Source organism: Nanorana parkeri, unplaced genomic scaffold, assembly GCF_000935625.1.
Source record: "Nanorana parkeri isolate BGI_ZX_2015 unplaced genomic scaffold, ASM93562v1 scaffold36, whole genome shotgun sequence".
Classification (NCBI taxonomy): Eukaryota; Metazoa; Chordata; class Amphibia; order Anura; family Dicroglossidae; genus Nanorana; species Nanorana parkeri.
In genome coordinates this window covers 3,047,443-3,063,977 of record NW_017306304.1, presented here as the reverse complement: position 1 = coordinate 3,063,977, position 16,535 = coordinate 3,047,443, and the positions used below count along the sequence as shown (strand labels likewise).

Below are 16,535 nucleotides of genomic sequence, written 5' to 3'. Positions count from 1 at the left end.
TGATATCAGCTGCATTGGGGCTGTGCTGTTTCCAATAAGAAGGTTGGCTCTTAGTGTTAATTTACTAAAGGCATTTAAGTGATTACTTTGCAAGGGAATTTTCCTTCAGCTTAATAAATGAGATGAAGCTTTGCTGGCTACCATCATCTAATCATATGCAAGCAAAAAAAATAATGTTTTTTTTTTATTTCCTTGCACATTATTGGATATTCTTTGCAAAATTAATCTTCATTACATTCACTAAGTTTTACAATATACATTCTATGTCATATATATCTGTTCTACATACCCGGTCACCTTTTGGACCTGCTGGACCAGGAGGACCAAGTGGACCATCTGTGCCCTGATAAAAGGAAAAAAAAAATAAGATTGAGTATAACTACCCTATAGGGCACATTTGCTGATAGGTCCTTTCTCTTCCTTTCCGATAGCAGCATAGGAAATAGAAAGATTGAATGAGTGGAAACCTTGTTAGAAGAAATCATGCAAAGGTGACACACTAAATGACAAACAGTATGTTAACACCACAATCCAGGATACATAAAACATGACAAGGTACAAACATGAACCATTTTACAGACCAGAAATTAATAATAAATGGTAATAGGTTCCCTGCTAGCTGTGATCTACTGTATATACTGATGGAATTGCAATATATTCAGCAAAAAAAAACGAATGGGCTTCCATGATGGGTGGAGACTGATTGAAACCTGGAGCCTCCAGATAGTGAAGAGATAGACGCATGCCGTCACAGGAAAACTCATGCTTGAAGAGTTGAATCATAAAGAGAATACAGACTGAGGCCATTCCAAGGAGATCATTGAAAGATTGTTTAAGAACAATATAAGTACTGTAATATAATGCATAGCAAAGATGTAACTGTCCTGTTATTAAAATGTATCAACTCCCTACATTCAAAGGCCTTTCTTAAATATCACTAGCTAACAAAGGGTTGCCAAAGAATACATGTAGGTGTAAGAGTTTTGTATGCCTACTTTAAAACTATGTCTCTTATGTGGTTTTGTATATACGTATATAAATATATAAATTGTTGTCTTGAATATAACCCTACAATATGATTCTCTTAAAAGACTTTTGATTCTTTATTTTGAGCCCTCCATGTATCTGCATGCAGATTCATGGAAAGCTAAGGGTCTATTTATGAAGCATTCGCATTCTCTTAAAGAGAATGACACTGTCATTTAGATTCACCTGCAGAGAATGTATGCTGAATGTCAGATTTGCTGCTTCATAAATATGCCTCTATAGGGTGTAATTTCCAGTATAGTAATGCAAACAATATTTCATTTTACAAATGCAGTGTATCTGCCTATAGATCTCAGTTACCATATTGAAAGTGTGCATATTTGTATAGTTATGTACTATTTATTCAGAATGAGTATATCATATGATCAAATTAAAAGACACATGATGTTGTAGAAGACACCTTTATGCACATCAAGTACTGCTTTTATTTAAGAATACTATGGATATATTAAGGTAAACCTATGAGAGAAATGCGGGGCCTGCTACTTTGGATCTCCTTCAAAAAATACTAGTTGCCCGAATTTCTCAGCCTTTAGTTTTTTTGGGTGAATGACAGAGAACAAGTGTTCAAGTGAAGTCAGATTTTCTTTAAGGTGCAGAGATGTCAGTTGCTTCTAACCTGATCCAGCAGATGCAGTTCAGGCATTCTGAATGTATCTCAGGGGCAGTTACTTGACCATTTAGATATTTTCAGATAATCAGTAATGTTCCCACAAGATAAGCATGTTTCCAGTATGGCTGTTTGCTTGCTTAAACATGGTCATTGACATGAACAAGGATGACTATATACATATCATCTTATATCCCTGTCCAGTTTTAGCCTCTTTTAAAAGAGCAGGTTAATTTAGTCTGCAACCAGCATCATACTAGCTATTAAAGCTGTGGGTGACCTAGACCTATATGAGCACCCGCAATATGTATGATATAATGACTAAAACGTATTTCCTTCTTATATTTTAACAAATACAGGTAGCCCTTATTTTACGCTGGAGTTAGGTTCCTGAGGGAATGGTTGTAAATAGAAACCGGTGTAAAGTGAAATCCAATATACAAAGTAAGTCAATGGGAAGCGTGAGAGTCATGCTCCAGACCTTTCTCAAAATTGACATAAGTAATAAAATACAGGTACATTATATTTAAAGCTGCTGCATGAGCTCACACAAGGAGCCTTAAATAAAATGTACCTGTATTATGTTACTTATGTCAATTTATGTCAATGAGAGGGGCTTGGAACCTAACTTCCAAACTCTCTACTGACTTACATTATTTACTGGGTTTCAGTTTACACCAGTTTCTATTTAGAACCATTCCTTGTTTTGAGAGAGGCCTGGAACCTAAATCTCTTACTTCCCATTGACATACATTATATATTTGGTTTTAATTTACAACACTCCCAGAAAAGGGTGCTATTTTGAATCAGTGCAAATTAACCCATTGTAAACCGAGGGCCACCTGTATATTGTATGGCCCATTTTGTTGAACAATTTCTATTTTGCAAAACAAATATTATTTTGATACCTGAGATGTATTATACTACTGTCGGATTTTGTACTTTTTCACTGTTACCTGTGATTTATTTACACAATGCACCGGTGTTTAAAATATGTAATGCATCAAATAAAAGAGTACTTGACATTCTATCATTGGTCAAATTAAAGTCTAACTCTATCAAAATGTTTTTTTTCTACTTTTGAATAAAGTGGGGTTCGTTAAAGTTATTTGTGTCTGTTACCCAACTTGAAAGATTTTCCTTGACTTCTCATCCAGGAAAATGTCTGTGCAAGAAGTTGGTGGTATGGTTGTCTTTGGGACAGGAAGACACGGACAGCAATAAAACATTGTCCGGAGTTCTAACCCTTCCCCACCCTACAAAACATGTCTTTTATCAATGTCCTGTAGAATAGATTTCCCATCATATCCTGCCCTTGGGAGGAACACAACAGTAAATAGTTGACAGTGGTTCTAATCCTTCCATGCACTATTCAAAATAAAATAAAAAGTTTGAGCTTTTGCTGGGCTTTACTGTTTCATCTTAAACGACTTCATGCATGGCCACTTTGAACACTCATTTGCTGTGTCCAGGCACAGTGCAGTGTCAAAATATCCAGTTATACAGAGCATTCTACCATGGAGTCAGAAATATTAAAGGTGGCAAAAGTAGAAAAGTAGAAACTATCCAAAGCTGATCACTCGGCAATGGTAGATCAGTTATTTGGTTCCTACGTGAGAGATTTGCCTCAATGCCCTGCACTAAGTAATCAGTGATCTATAACAGTGTCCTCTAACAAAGCCCTTGATAATGTATATTTACTATGAGTCCATGCACAGTGTGTTGTCATCCTAGAGTTCAATGTTGTGCTGAACATGAGACAAAGATATGACGCACTCACCCTGGGTCCTGGCTTTCCGTCTAAGCCAGATGCTCCCTGTATGATTAGGTGGAAGTACAGACGATGGGTATCACATAGGTGACAAGAACGTGAGATTAGTGGGCAATGAACACATGGGGTAAGAACAACACAATACAGGTGACCACATTGATCACTGAGACATGGCTGGATAGTTTTCATGGTGTTGAGTGCTCTACACAACCCAGCATGAAATGGCCATTCCCCTAGCAGGTTAGAGGTCAGGTTACCAGCATAAAGCAAAAAATGTCTTCACATATAAACACTGTGATATCAAACATACAGGACATAGGCATATACACATATTTATTGCATAATAAGGAAAGTAGAAAAGTACACAATATCATGGCATAGCAACCAGAGTTTATCTTATTTCAACAGAAATATGTAGTCAATTTTTAAAAATTACATACAATCACAAAGATACCGACCGATTGATGCACCATCTACCAAAAAACATGCATATAGAATCCAAAACAGGAAAAAGATGGTAGGAAATTGGCACACCACTAGCAACAGGGTATCTTTGGTGCCAGTGGGGTGTTCATTTCCTACTATCTTGTTCCTGTTTTGGATTCTATATGCAGAGTTCATCTTACCCTGATATGGGGACAGTAAATAGAAATCTGATTGGTTTTGCCAGTAACCGCAATTAGCAAATCATTTTTGCTTGTTGTGCAGTCTTGATAAATACAAACATGTGATAGTATGGAACAATAGTATAAATATGACATGTTTCTTGTTTATGTGATATTATGCACGTTAAGAATGATTTTCTGCTTAATGTATAGCTGATATATTTTTGATCTAATAAACGGGAACATTGTAAACCTGAAATGTGTTACATACTGCACATGCTTTATCAATTGTATTACTTAATATGCTAGCTTTCTTTGTGCAGGTTTGCCCTCTGGTGGAGTCATTAAGAATAACCAAATCAATATTTTTTTGAACAATAGGCATAATGATAATATTATACATAATACATTATTTTATAAGAACAAAAGTTGAAAATTGTTCTAGTGTGGTGACTACTGTATCCAATACAATGCCTAATAATTGTATGTCTTCTGGCTGTTTCTCAAAGATATTGTGACATATTAGTTTAAAAAAATCCCTAATAGGACTAGTTGTAACAGGGAAATGGGCTTTGCACTATTCTTCCTAAATGTTCCCTATAGTGACTGTTATTTTACTGTTTGTAAATGCAGCAAACATTCTTAAGGGTTCAGTCTACCTAAAACTGCTTTTTTTAGTTCTGAATGGACGCTGGTAATTAAATCATCACCTGTGGATTCCAAAAGCGAGTTTTAAACACTACAGATTCTGCCATCAATTAAGTTTCTTAGGTAGCCGGACGTCTTCTACTGTATTCTACGGAATGTAAAATAAGCAGAACAACCAGCTGGCAGAGTAAGGGCCTGTGTAGATGGACTGCTATGGGCATGGGCAGTGATCCTTTGACATCGGTTTGAGATGTTTCTGATATCATTCAGCATTCATTGCAGGTGCAGCTGACCTGCATTTAACCTGCTGTTGCATTCCCATAGACTTGTATGGGGAGAGAAGCAGTTCTGAAGCAAACAAAAGCCCATCAACAGTGGCCCTGAAGGTCCTGTCAAATGGGAGAACTTGCCTCTGGTAACACATCACCAGCAGCAAAATCAACCAGTTGAGGAAACCCCAGACTCTAATGGAGAAGCTCCAACACTGGCCATGGAATGCAGCAGACTTCTCAATAAAGGAACAGCAAGGAAGCAACATCTCACTGGTGTGGCCAGTGAGGGAGCAACTCTATAGAAAAAGGTAATTGGTCTCTTAGGTATCCTGGCTGACTGACCCTTTATATTTTCTACAGAGGCGACAGTCTCAAAAAATGTAATCAGCAATTTGAATCAGCAATTTTGAAAACACTTTGGATAACATAATTATAACAAAGGTAACATTTATTCAAAGGTTTAGTAATATCAGTGACAACAGGCAAATGAATCCACAGTATTATTTGGTAATGATTCCATAAAATCATAGTAACAAAACACACGCCAGACATGATCAATATACCACACTGTAAATACACAGTTTGACTTGGACATTATAAACAAGGACAACAAGTAAGTGGATAACATGGAAATGGTATGCTGGCACTGGCTCTGTGTGGGGTCAAATTAAGAGATGGATAAATAATATTGCGTGAATGACAAGCAAAAGATTCATGGAGTTTTGTTTCTCTAACAATTTGATATAAAATGTAAAAATGTATTATATAGTGGTATGATTTGCCATTCACTGGAATCACTGAAATAATAATAATAAAAAAAGCATATGGATTGAGGTGAAATTGAATAGATTTTTACTTACTGGAAGACCCAGTGGTCCTCTGTCACCCTTTTGACCTGGCTCACCCCTCAATCCTTTAAGACCATTTAAACCTGGTTCACCCTAAACGTAAAAGTAGATGCCAATTTTGTTGTTTTGGCTGTGCAAGCTGGTACAGAGGAGGTTCAGACACTGAGACTGCTGCAAATTCCTGCCTGTATTATACCAATAAACGCACAAAACGTATCAGAAGTGTAACACCTTCATTGCTATTGTACAACTATTGATTATTACCACTGCACACCTGCCACCCCTCTCATGAGATGCCTCATGAGGCAACCTCCTCAGACTGCATCATTATAGGGATGGCCCTGATTATTACAATAAACAGTACCTTTCATGCTTGCAAACTGGAAAAATAGTCATCTTCATAAAGAGTTTTTGTGGGCCCCATAATTGTGCAGCTTAGTTAAGTATCCAATGGGGTTGATTCCCGTTTTTTTCATGTGGTTAATTATTTTGCTATCCTGCTTTATAACATGAACATTAAAAGATTGCATTATGCTTTGAATATTGTGAAGGTTGGAACTGTTAACAAAACAAGAAACATAATTCACCATATATTGGCAAATGTCTAATACATAGGGTAAAGAATCTAGCACTGAAACTGCTTGTGGTCCAATGTTTAAAGCCTTTGATGCGTGACATCTTGATAATATTAATGCTCAATCTTGCCAGCCACAAAAAAGTAAAAATAACTGAAACCTGTAAGCTACACTTCTGTAGTTTTGTTTACATTGGTCAGATAATACAGATCAGACATTGGAATTTGCAGTTCAAAATAAATCTTTAAGCTCAAAGGTATTTTGTAAAAAGAAGAAAAAGCTTTAGCGTTTTTTATAAGGTAGATTTTTACACAGCTTCTCCACCTGAAAAAATACATTTTTGGCATTTACTAAATGTGGCTTTATCATCCATAAAGATACAAACACCACAACAGTGATAACTGTATGGAATATTTTGCCAAAATGCTAATAAATGTTATTTAACTATTAAGCTGCAAAAATCTATATAAAACCCATATAATGATATTCATTTGTTCACAGAGATCTGCATGAACTGCATTTATAACTGCAGACTATGGAAATTGCTAAATCACCATTATATGAACAAATAGTTATTTACTACAGAAAATCTTTAACTGCAATTATCACAATTATAAAAGTTATGTCCTTTTTGCAGAGTTCATACTTGCTTTTGGCTCCAAACTGAAACCACCAAATCCAATAGGATACATGTAATGTGGCAGAAACATTTTCACCTAAATTTAAATATTTGATTGTACTAACAAGATACAATTTGCATCTATTGTAGGTGGAAATACATTGAAAGCAAACTCTATCTAAAACTGTTTTTTAATGTTTCTAGCTTTGGGTGGAGGAAAGCAGATTTTAATTCCACGGTGGATCTTTATTGCTATCTATAATCCCAGTAGAGAGTTCTCCTGACACCTCTGTCCATATCATGACAGTTAGAGCTCTGCTGCGAACCAAACTTTTTTCTTAAGGGGATGCTTTCTTTAAATATTCCCATGAAGGAGATATTAGTGGGACAGTGATGTATGCCAATTATGTTACTGGCCTTCTAGTAGAGTCTGCATAGGAATATATGGAGAATGTATTCCTGACGAAGGAACCAGGAAATTCACAACAGAACCCTGTAACAGAGGGGGAAAGTATCCCTGCCAAGGTTATGGACAGAAATAAACACCTAATAGAGAATGAACAATGCCTCATGAGTGCCTCTTTAACACTAAGGAAGCTCAAGGGCAGTTAATTCTATTTGGGAATGTAGTCATATTTTAAAACTGTATATTTGAGCTTAAAGATTTACATATATAAAACACATATTAGACATTACATACATATAACATGTAAGCATGCACCAATTATGTTACAAGAAAAATTCACAACAAATGCATGCCTTCAAATATAGACCAAAGGTACTTACCTTTGGACCTGGCAATCCATGTGGTCCCTAAAAATATAGATGTAACTGTTATAATACTAGCTATATTATTAACATTAATATTACTATGATGCAATACAGACCGTATTGATCTTCTCTAAGCACAACAGGATGTATGGGCATGCCACAAAATATTAAGTGGCAATGTTAAAGCAGAACTCAAACCTTACCTAAAGTCTTGCACATTTGTACAGGCTTCTCTCCTGTATTAAAATTCCCCACTTTGATTTCACTGCACACTGTGAGCTTCTCAGTTAGAAACACATAACAAGCTGCAGTATATCAGAAAGAGCCTGCCTGAAGGAAATCCAGCTTCATCTACTCCTTTCCTCCCCAACACAACTGTCCATGGTCCACCTCTTTCTTTTACATAAATGTTATAATTTTTTTTGAAAAGAACAAAGAGAGGGCAAGAAAAATCATAGGCCCATACAATAGCACAGGATTGTCAAAAAGAATGACAAGCATTCATATATAGTGCAGTCAAAAGCAATGAGCCACATTAACAGTCATAAAACAGTAACCAAAAAGGCGCAGTAAGTGAGAAAAAAGATCATCCTCCTCATAGTGCAAATACAAGGCCCAATTGGCTATCCACATTCCACAAATCTAAAACTGAAATAAGGCAGAGGACATAAAGGCCAATGGTCAAACTCTAAAAAAGGAAAAACACACCCAAAAAAAGAAACAGGTAGAAAGGAAAGAAAAGGAAAAAGGAAAGAATAGACACTCACTACAAAAAGAAACAGAAACAAAATAGAAAAGTAAGAGAAAATAGAAGACAGAAGGGGCTCTCCCGAACGAATCGACGCTGGTGAAAACGGCACGTGGTCCACCTCTTTCATTCATTGTTCTGTGAATGTTCTCATTTATCCAGGTCACGTTATAGCCAGTAGATGTTAGTCACATTCAACTGAACTTGTTCTGTAATACGAAAGACGTTCCATAGCTTATCCAAGCCACTTCATCACTTCTGAAGTGTTTCAGGAAAATTCCCTAGTATTTATATCCACACAAGTAGCACAGACACCTTAATCCAATCACCATCCTGTTCTTGAACAATCAACATCTGCCTTTCCATGGTGTTTAGATTAAGGTGTACGTGCTACCTGTGTGGAACTGAAGATGTGACTTGGATAAGCTACAAAACGCCATCAACATTACATTCTAGTTGAATGTGACTAGCTACTACTAACTTAATTCATTGATTTAAGTTCTATTAATCATGTAGGCTTAGCATCACATGTGGGTGTTACCTAGGCAGGTCTGCATACAAAAACAGTATACCTAGGAATGCTCACTCCTCCAGACTGGCACCCACTAATGAAGGCCTTTTGATATTTGCATAACCCCTCCCATCAGCCAGTCCACTGCTTGCATCAGGAAGTACTGGGGCAGGGTGCTGTGATGTTATCAGGTAGCTATATACAGCACCCTGTCCCCCCCTCCAACTAGCCAGAATCTGTCTGAATTCCATAGAGAAGCACAAAGGCCTAGTGTTGACATCATAGAGTCTAAAAACAGTATGTAAAGAAAATGGAAAGGTTTTATTAAAATGTCATTATCATGTTGATGACATGGTGGAGGGAGCAGATTAAACTTTAATTCCACTGTAACAACCTTAAATGTGTTTTGACTACATACAAGTTATAGCTCATCACCAACCAGTCAGATGGCCATTACTCTAAACCTTATATACACTGAAAATATAAATAGTGAGGTTACTTACAAAATACGCAAATATATGGCATTTCTTCACACTTAAATCCACAGGAACTTATACTAAATCCTGTTCAACAATTTCAATAAAAAAAAATAATGTAATACAATCATAATCCACATACCATTGGGCCTGGGGGGCCATGAGGCCCTGGTGGGCCAGGAGGGCCAATGATCTGTAAAAATAATTTGTTTTAGAAAAATGAATGAAAACTCAGATTGCAGCTATTTAGGCTTTGAACATCTTGCAGCAGTGAAATCATTATACATTGTTCAGTGTGGATGATTAGGATTGCTTCTGCAATTACCTCAGTAAACCATCACAAAACATGAAAGGCACATTTGCATAATTTAAATGCCTTTCTAACTATTGCATTGCCACATATATTTAATTGCACAAAAGTATCAGGAACAGAAAAAATTAAATACTTTTGTTCTGCAGTTAGCAACCTTTTGCAAAATACTATTTAGTACTACTTATGCCTTCTTTAACCAGGATGTCTGCTTGTTTGACCTGCAGACTCTAAAATAAGAAGGCCTAGATTATTTTCCTATAAGGAATGTTTTGATATCAAGTGGGCAATCACCAAAATGCAAAATACATAATTAACACAATAGTAACAACATATCAATATGACTGAACACTCGCAATGAATGTAGAAGAACCTTTTGCTTTCATACACTTGGACTTTCTCTTGCTTCTCTACAATTGTATCTTTTCTTGCAATGTAGGGGCTGCTGCTGACTTTTCTGCTTGAACCTCATTTACTCAGGTAGGGTTCTGGTAGAATGACAGATGCAGTTATCCGAAGGCTGCATCACCATAATCTGTAAGATTATCTGCATACGTGCAGATAATGGCACACACTTACCCCTACTGTGCTGTCCTTCAGTAATGGCAGGTCCAGGATCCTATCACCGATGCTTCCCCTGTCAGTGCCATCTTAGCCCCTGATCTTTCTATGTTCTGAGGCGGTCCCCTTCTGCCATTGGGTAGCCACTGATATTGTAACTGCTTGCAAGCAGAAGTTACATTGTCTAGGGCACACAGGTCTATTCTAGGCCTGCCAAGATTAGGGTCATGCTGTACACAGTATACACATAAAACAAATAATCCCCAGGAGCTAGAGAAAAGGTTTTTGGGTAAAAGAGACTTTGCATGTGTCTTCTGTCAAAAAGACTCTACCTCCTGGTGATTGTTTAAGCAATCTTAGTTCCACTTTAAAAGGTCCTAAATTACTATTTCTATTGTCTCCTCCAGTCAATACCTGTCTGGACTGCCCATATCTGGCACATTCTGCCATCACTTAAAATGAAAAGTCCCTTAGCATGCATTTGAAACTGCAAATCCAGAAACATATGCCTTTGTCCATCCTGAACCCATTCACAAAACGAATACAGTTATAATAGACCTGTGCACAACCAAAGTTGGGCAGAAGCAGATATGTTATAAATACTCAAGAAATGTTTTGGGGGGAGGAATGAATGGGGATGGGAAAATCCCAACAGGGATAAAGGCAGCAGTAAGAACATATTTTTTAAAAGAATGAAGAAGATTGCTGTATGTGTCCCCATGACAGAGATTTGTCCTCACATTCTCTCCTATAAGAAAGACACAGACAGCATTTACAACCTGGCAAAGATTCTAAGCCTTCCCTGTTCTACCAAAATATAAACAGTTGTGGCAGAAGTTGGATTTTAACTTTTATGTGTGACTTATAACCAACTGGTGATTTATATTTTTTTGCAAGAGAGCATAGAGGGCATAGTATCATTAAAAAATGGCAAAAATATATAAAAATGATAGTTAAAACCCATCATTGTTATAATAATGATGTAAGGTCATTGTTATAACCCATCATTATTATAAAGAGCATTAGTAAATTCAGATATGTATGTTCCCAAACAAGTGAATGATGTTGGCAATCCACAGGAAGTGTCACAAGTGATCTACAGCCTGTTAAGGGTACCTTTAGCTTTAGCAGAGTGTGCCCTAAGAATATACACTATTGAGGTGGTTGTTTTTTCCTGTCAGAGGATAATACATTTCTCTACAAAATTTGCTGTTCTACTCACAGAAGCTCCATGAGGCCCAGCTGCACCATGATCTCCTTTTTCTCCCTTCATCCCATTTGCACCCTAGAAAACATTTAATATTTGCAAATTATGACTTGATTTTTGTACTGTTCTAAAATAAAAAAGACATGTGTGATATATTAAGATCTACGCAACCATCTTCTACCATTTTTCAATGCTCTGTAGGTCTGGCAGGACTTAAAATCAAAGTTCAAATAGATCTAAAAATAGATCTAAACCCAGTCATTAAAAGTAAACATATGCTGTAACATGTCATTTTAAAAGTTGTTTTTCATATTTTAAATATTCAGCTTTCATGAAAAAAAAAAATATCTGTTGATCCTGAAATGAAAGTTCTTTGTACCTGTTATGTTATAGGGTGACAGCTGTCTCCCAACCGTGCTCCCATTTTTTTACTCTGTCGCATGCAGCTCTGATGTTGATTTCAATTAGTCAGGGTGACACACAATGTGCAGTCAGGAAGCTGGCCCAGAGCAATGATGTGCAGCTGACACTGGAGCACACAGTCAATGACATGGCAATTGCTTTAGCCACTTAATGTCATCCAGTTAGGGTTTAAGTTGTCCCTACTTTAGCTGCTTCTTTGTGGTCAGTTGAATTTAGCATTGAAGCCAAATGGAGGTGACCCATATTTTTTAAACATAAGTGAAGACTAGATGCATGGATACCAACCCTTTAAAAACCTGAAGTGTGCAATTTTTATATTTAATACATGTAACATCAAACCAGAATGAGAAGTCACTCAAATAACACGAGGGGATGCTTTTCTCAAAGTATCAAACCCAGTTACTATGTAATGTGCAAGCCTCAAAAACTAAACAAAAAACTTCCTTTGCCTTCCCTGACTGAGCCAAATTCTCCTTCATTTGTGTCCCACATGTTCCTCCTTCCAGACACTGCAGCTCACAGTGGGAGTGTTTCAGCAACAGAGGCAGTGCTGTCAATCCAGAAAGCAGTGAGCAGGACTAGGTGTGGTCAGGTGCTGATTAACAAGCAACATCCTTGTGAATCAGCAGTGACAATGCTGATAGCCACACCACCTACAATTTTTTTGAATTAGATGATACAGATTTTGTTTGTGAACACTTCTTTTCAATAGTTACTCGTTCAAAAATGTCTAATAACATATCATACTAAAAAACAAATATTGTCTTGCTATTAACACTTACTGGTAATCCAGGAAGGCCAATTCCTCCCTTCTCTCCAGTTATACCAGACTCGCCATGATCTCCTTTGGAGCCTTTAGGACCCTGTTCAAAGCAATAGCAACTTAATTAATGGTTAAGAAAACTTACAGAGTATGAAAGTATTCACTTTACAAGATGGATAACATGTAGCTCCGTGGTTTCTAGAGATAAAAAAGATGGCATGATTTGGTAAGCAAACTAGAATACTGAGCACTATCTCATAGTTGTGCTAGTCAATCCACTGCCATGCTTTAAAGTGTGTGTTTACATCCAAATGATATACTATTGTAATCTAAGTAGACGTCTCTTACATTACCCAGCTCAGTGATTGGCCAGGGTTAAATAAATATTCGTAACCTATTACATTGTATCTTCTTAGTCTTTCTACTGAAGAGCACTTCCCAGAAGCAGCTAGAAGCAAACAATGTCCTTGGGCTTAGGAGAAACCTATCAAACTCAGAAAACATAATCAGAGCCCAGGCTTGCTACAGCCTAGCTGCTAACACTAAATTTAGACTTATGGCATTGTCCTACATTTAGAGAGCCAGCAAATGAGAGGAAACACTGGCATCCAGAAGAACAGCTGCACAGTTAAATCCTCCATACTATAAAGAAGGTGTCTTGCCTTCAACAGTTATGTAAAAATAAAGATATGAAACTTGTAGTGGATATATTTTCCACCACATCTTCTGTGTAGGGTGCACAGCAATAACTGTTCCAAGTTCCTAATAAAAGAAAAGTAAGCCAGCAAAGCCATCCTTCCATTAAATGGTCATCTTCATTATGGTATGGGGTTACAGTAGAACAAGCGTTTTGGACTAGCAAGTTTTTAGTCATTGCATCAAAAAATACTTACCAATAATATTACATCTTTACATAAATTTGCAGCTATAAAGTGTAACAGAAACAGAAAATATCCCTTCTATCTAAACAGGAATAATCGTAAGGGTTAAAAGCCCTGTCAGGTTTTCACTGCTGTTGTGTTCACACTCTCTATTGTTCCTGGTGACCATTGTCACTGAATAGGAGGTGAGATGAAATCCAATAGGTGTTTTTGGGGGGGTAGCTAAGAGGGGATTTCCCCTCACTTTGAAAAGATTGAAACTTGAAAGGTTCTAGGGCAGTGGTTCTCAACTTCTCTCCTTCGTACTTCCCTTTTTTTCACTCTCCCGCTGCTCCTTTCAGCCACTGGGAGTAACGAAAGGAAGCCATATACCCCCATGCAATAGCACTGGGTCAGTCACCAAGCTCCAGCCTGTCACCTTAAAAGGAGAAAAGTTCATATGCTCATTCATACCCAGAAGTAACAGGTATTTCTCATTGCTTCCAGAGGCCTAATGGAGCTGTTGGTGGAGTGCAGCAGGTATGAGCTGCTGGTGAGAGGTGAAGTTAACGCTGAACTCGAAGTGGAGGATAAAAAAAATCACATATTATACAAGCCTAAATTTATTTTTTATGTAAGAAGTATAAGTGGAAGAAGAAGCAACACAACTGCCTGTGATACACCAGTGTGGTGCATTAGCACATGCATGCTAAAGCTCGTTACATTAAGGCAGCCCATTCATTTTAAATGGGCTGCCAACACACCCCAGTCCTCTCTCTCTCTCTCTCTCTCTCTCTCTCTCTCTCACATCACATCTTCATTTTGAGGGGTATTTGAGATATTTTCCCTTTTATCTCCATTCTTCTGGTTATACATTACTATGTGTGCCTTATAGCTCTAGAGGAGCTGTGCTACTGTTATATTAGATGTTGTATTGGTGTTCAAGTGAATAAAATACAGCTTTTATTATAATGATAGCAGAGTTTTATTTCTGATGACTGTTTTGCACATATTGAGCATTTTTTTTGTGTCACAAAGAATTAGACTTTTTATGTTTATTAGTTAAACTTTTTTTTTTTCAGGAGTCGAGAGTGAAGCCAAGCAATAGGTGTGTATCTATTTATAAATGTAGCATTGTTCACAACCACTTTTTTAATGCCAAGAATAAACGCTTGCTATACCAAAAAAGGATTTTTTTACCCAAAGATGGAAATAAAGATGACCATCATTTCTATTCACAAAAGGGTGAAGAGTTTGGAGAAGGCAGGAGAAGTGAACAATCTAGGACAACATAGCTGATTTGGAAAAATTCTACAATTCAGCTCACTTTCCATTTCAGCTATGTTGTCCTAGATTGATATTGTTCACTGCCTTCTCCAAACCCTTCACCCTTCAGTAGATAGACGTGAATATAGTGGTGGGTCAGGAATGGTGGCTTACAGTATTTTATTTTTAATGAAATACTTAACAAGGGTTTGGCAAGTTTGCAGGGATGCTGGTAAAATGTTTACAGCACAACCACTTAGAACTGACTGTCAGACATTATCAATATCTATATACCAGAAGCAGCTAAGAACCTGTGATGTTTACTAAAATCCTTACAAAAATGATCTGATACTGGCTTTCCCCCTAGATCAGAGTATTTAGATTTGATTTTCCTAAGTGAGTAGTGGGCAATAATATTTGTTCCCCTGAATAACCAGATCTAGTAATAGTTAAGCATCCTTTCTTGAATTACATTTGTACACCTCGAACAACTTGTAAAGTAACTGTTTGGAGATTAAGTTCATAATAATATTAGTTTAACACTTCTATGTGAATCATGGCATGGTTTAATTATCTTTAGTTGCCACAGACGTTTAAATAGTCAGTAACAGATTGTAAATAGCACACAGCATTAAATGATGAAAGTTGTTTTGAATTGAAAAATTACTTTGATATTTGCTTATGCCTGTAATTGGAAACTTAACTTTGAGATCTTGCGGTTGCACAAAATTAATAAGCATACCGTTTTTTTTTTTTTATCAAGTATGACAAGCTACATTTACCATGTTTGAAATGATTAATTTTTCTCTCATTGGATGCTATTACCCAAAGCCCATAATTTGTCCCACTCATAAAATGTAATTGCAATTAATGTAGAAAACATATATAATTGGCCATTAGATAATACTGTTAAACACCAATGCAACATATAAATTGGGCAGGTAGTTAGGATTCCGTCATCATTTAATACTGTGACCTAGCAATAGCAGTATAATCAAAAGCCTTAGATATAACAAGAAGATACTGAGGCAGAATGGAAAGAACAAAATAATCTTTGTGAGCAACAGTTTTTAAAAAAATAAATCAAAATGAAAATGACAATCTTGAAGAAGTAAACAAGAAAAAAATGCAATGACTGAAAAAGAGAACAAAATAATAGCTGTATTCATGGGTATCGATTTTAATGGCAACTGTAAACACCTGATATCAGTTAATTGCCCATCTTCTATCTAAAAGGCAGTGTGGGAACGGCTCAATGCCGTTCCCACACTGGTTTTGTGGCGTTCTCAGATATACAATAAATGTAAACTCCCTGTGGAAGTTAAAGAAAAATTAACAAACCTGTACTCTAAAGTTTATAATGTTCAAACCATAATGGATTGATGCTGGATTTCATAATTATAACCAATACCAACTCTTCTTGTGATTTTAGCTTATCACCAGCTCTAGTCAAGTCTGTTGGTCTGCTGGAGCGACCCACGATTTTCTGCTAAGAGTGCCACTGTATAGTGCTCTCCCGCCAGAATCTAGTGATACATTTATTTCAGCCTATTGTAAAAACATCTAGGGGCCTTATTCAGTGACATGCCTTCAAAGCAGAACTGTCTGTAGTGCCCATATCCACCAATCCAAATATATTAAATA

The 16,535-nt window shown here is 36.8% G+C and overlaps 1 protein-coding gene across 1 annotated transcript in view; it reads right to left on the bottom strand.

Moving 5' to 3' along the window:
* Window positions 1-16,535, bottom strand: part of COL25A1 (collagen type XXV alpha 1 chain) — a 429,660-nt gene that overhangs the window by 15,260 nt on the left and 397,865 nt on the right. Inside the window, exons 27-31 of the mRNA XM_018569899.1 lie at window positions 12,785-12,865; window positions 11,595-11,657; window positions 9,644-9,694; window positions 7,782-7,808; window positions 290-343 (exon numbers count right to left, since the gene is read on the bottom strand). Coding sequence (XP_018425401.1) covers window positions 290-343; window positions 7,782-7,808; window positions 9,644-9,694; window positions 11,595-11,657; window positions 12,785-12,865 — 276 coding nt within the window. The remainder of the gene's footprint in view (window positions 1-289; window positions 344-7,781; window positions 7,809-9,643; window positions 9,695-11,594; window positions 11,658-12,784; window positions 12,866-16,535) is intronic.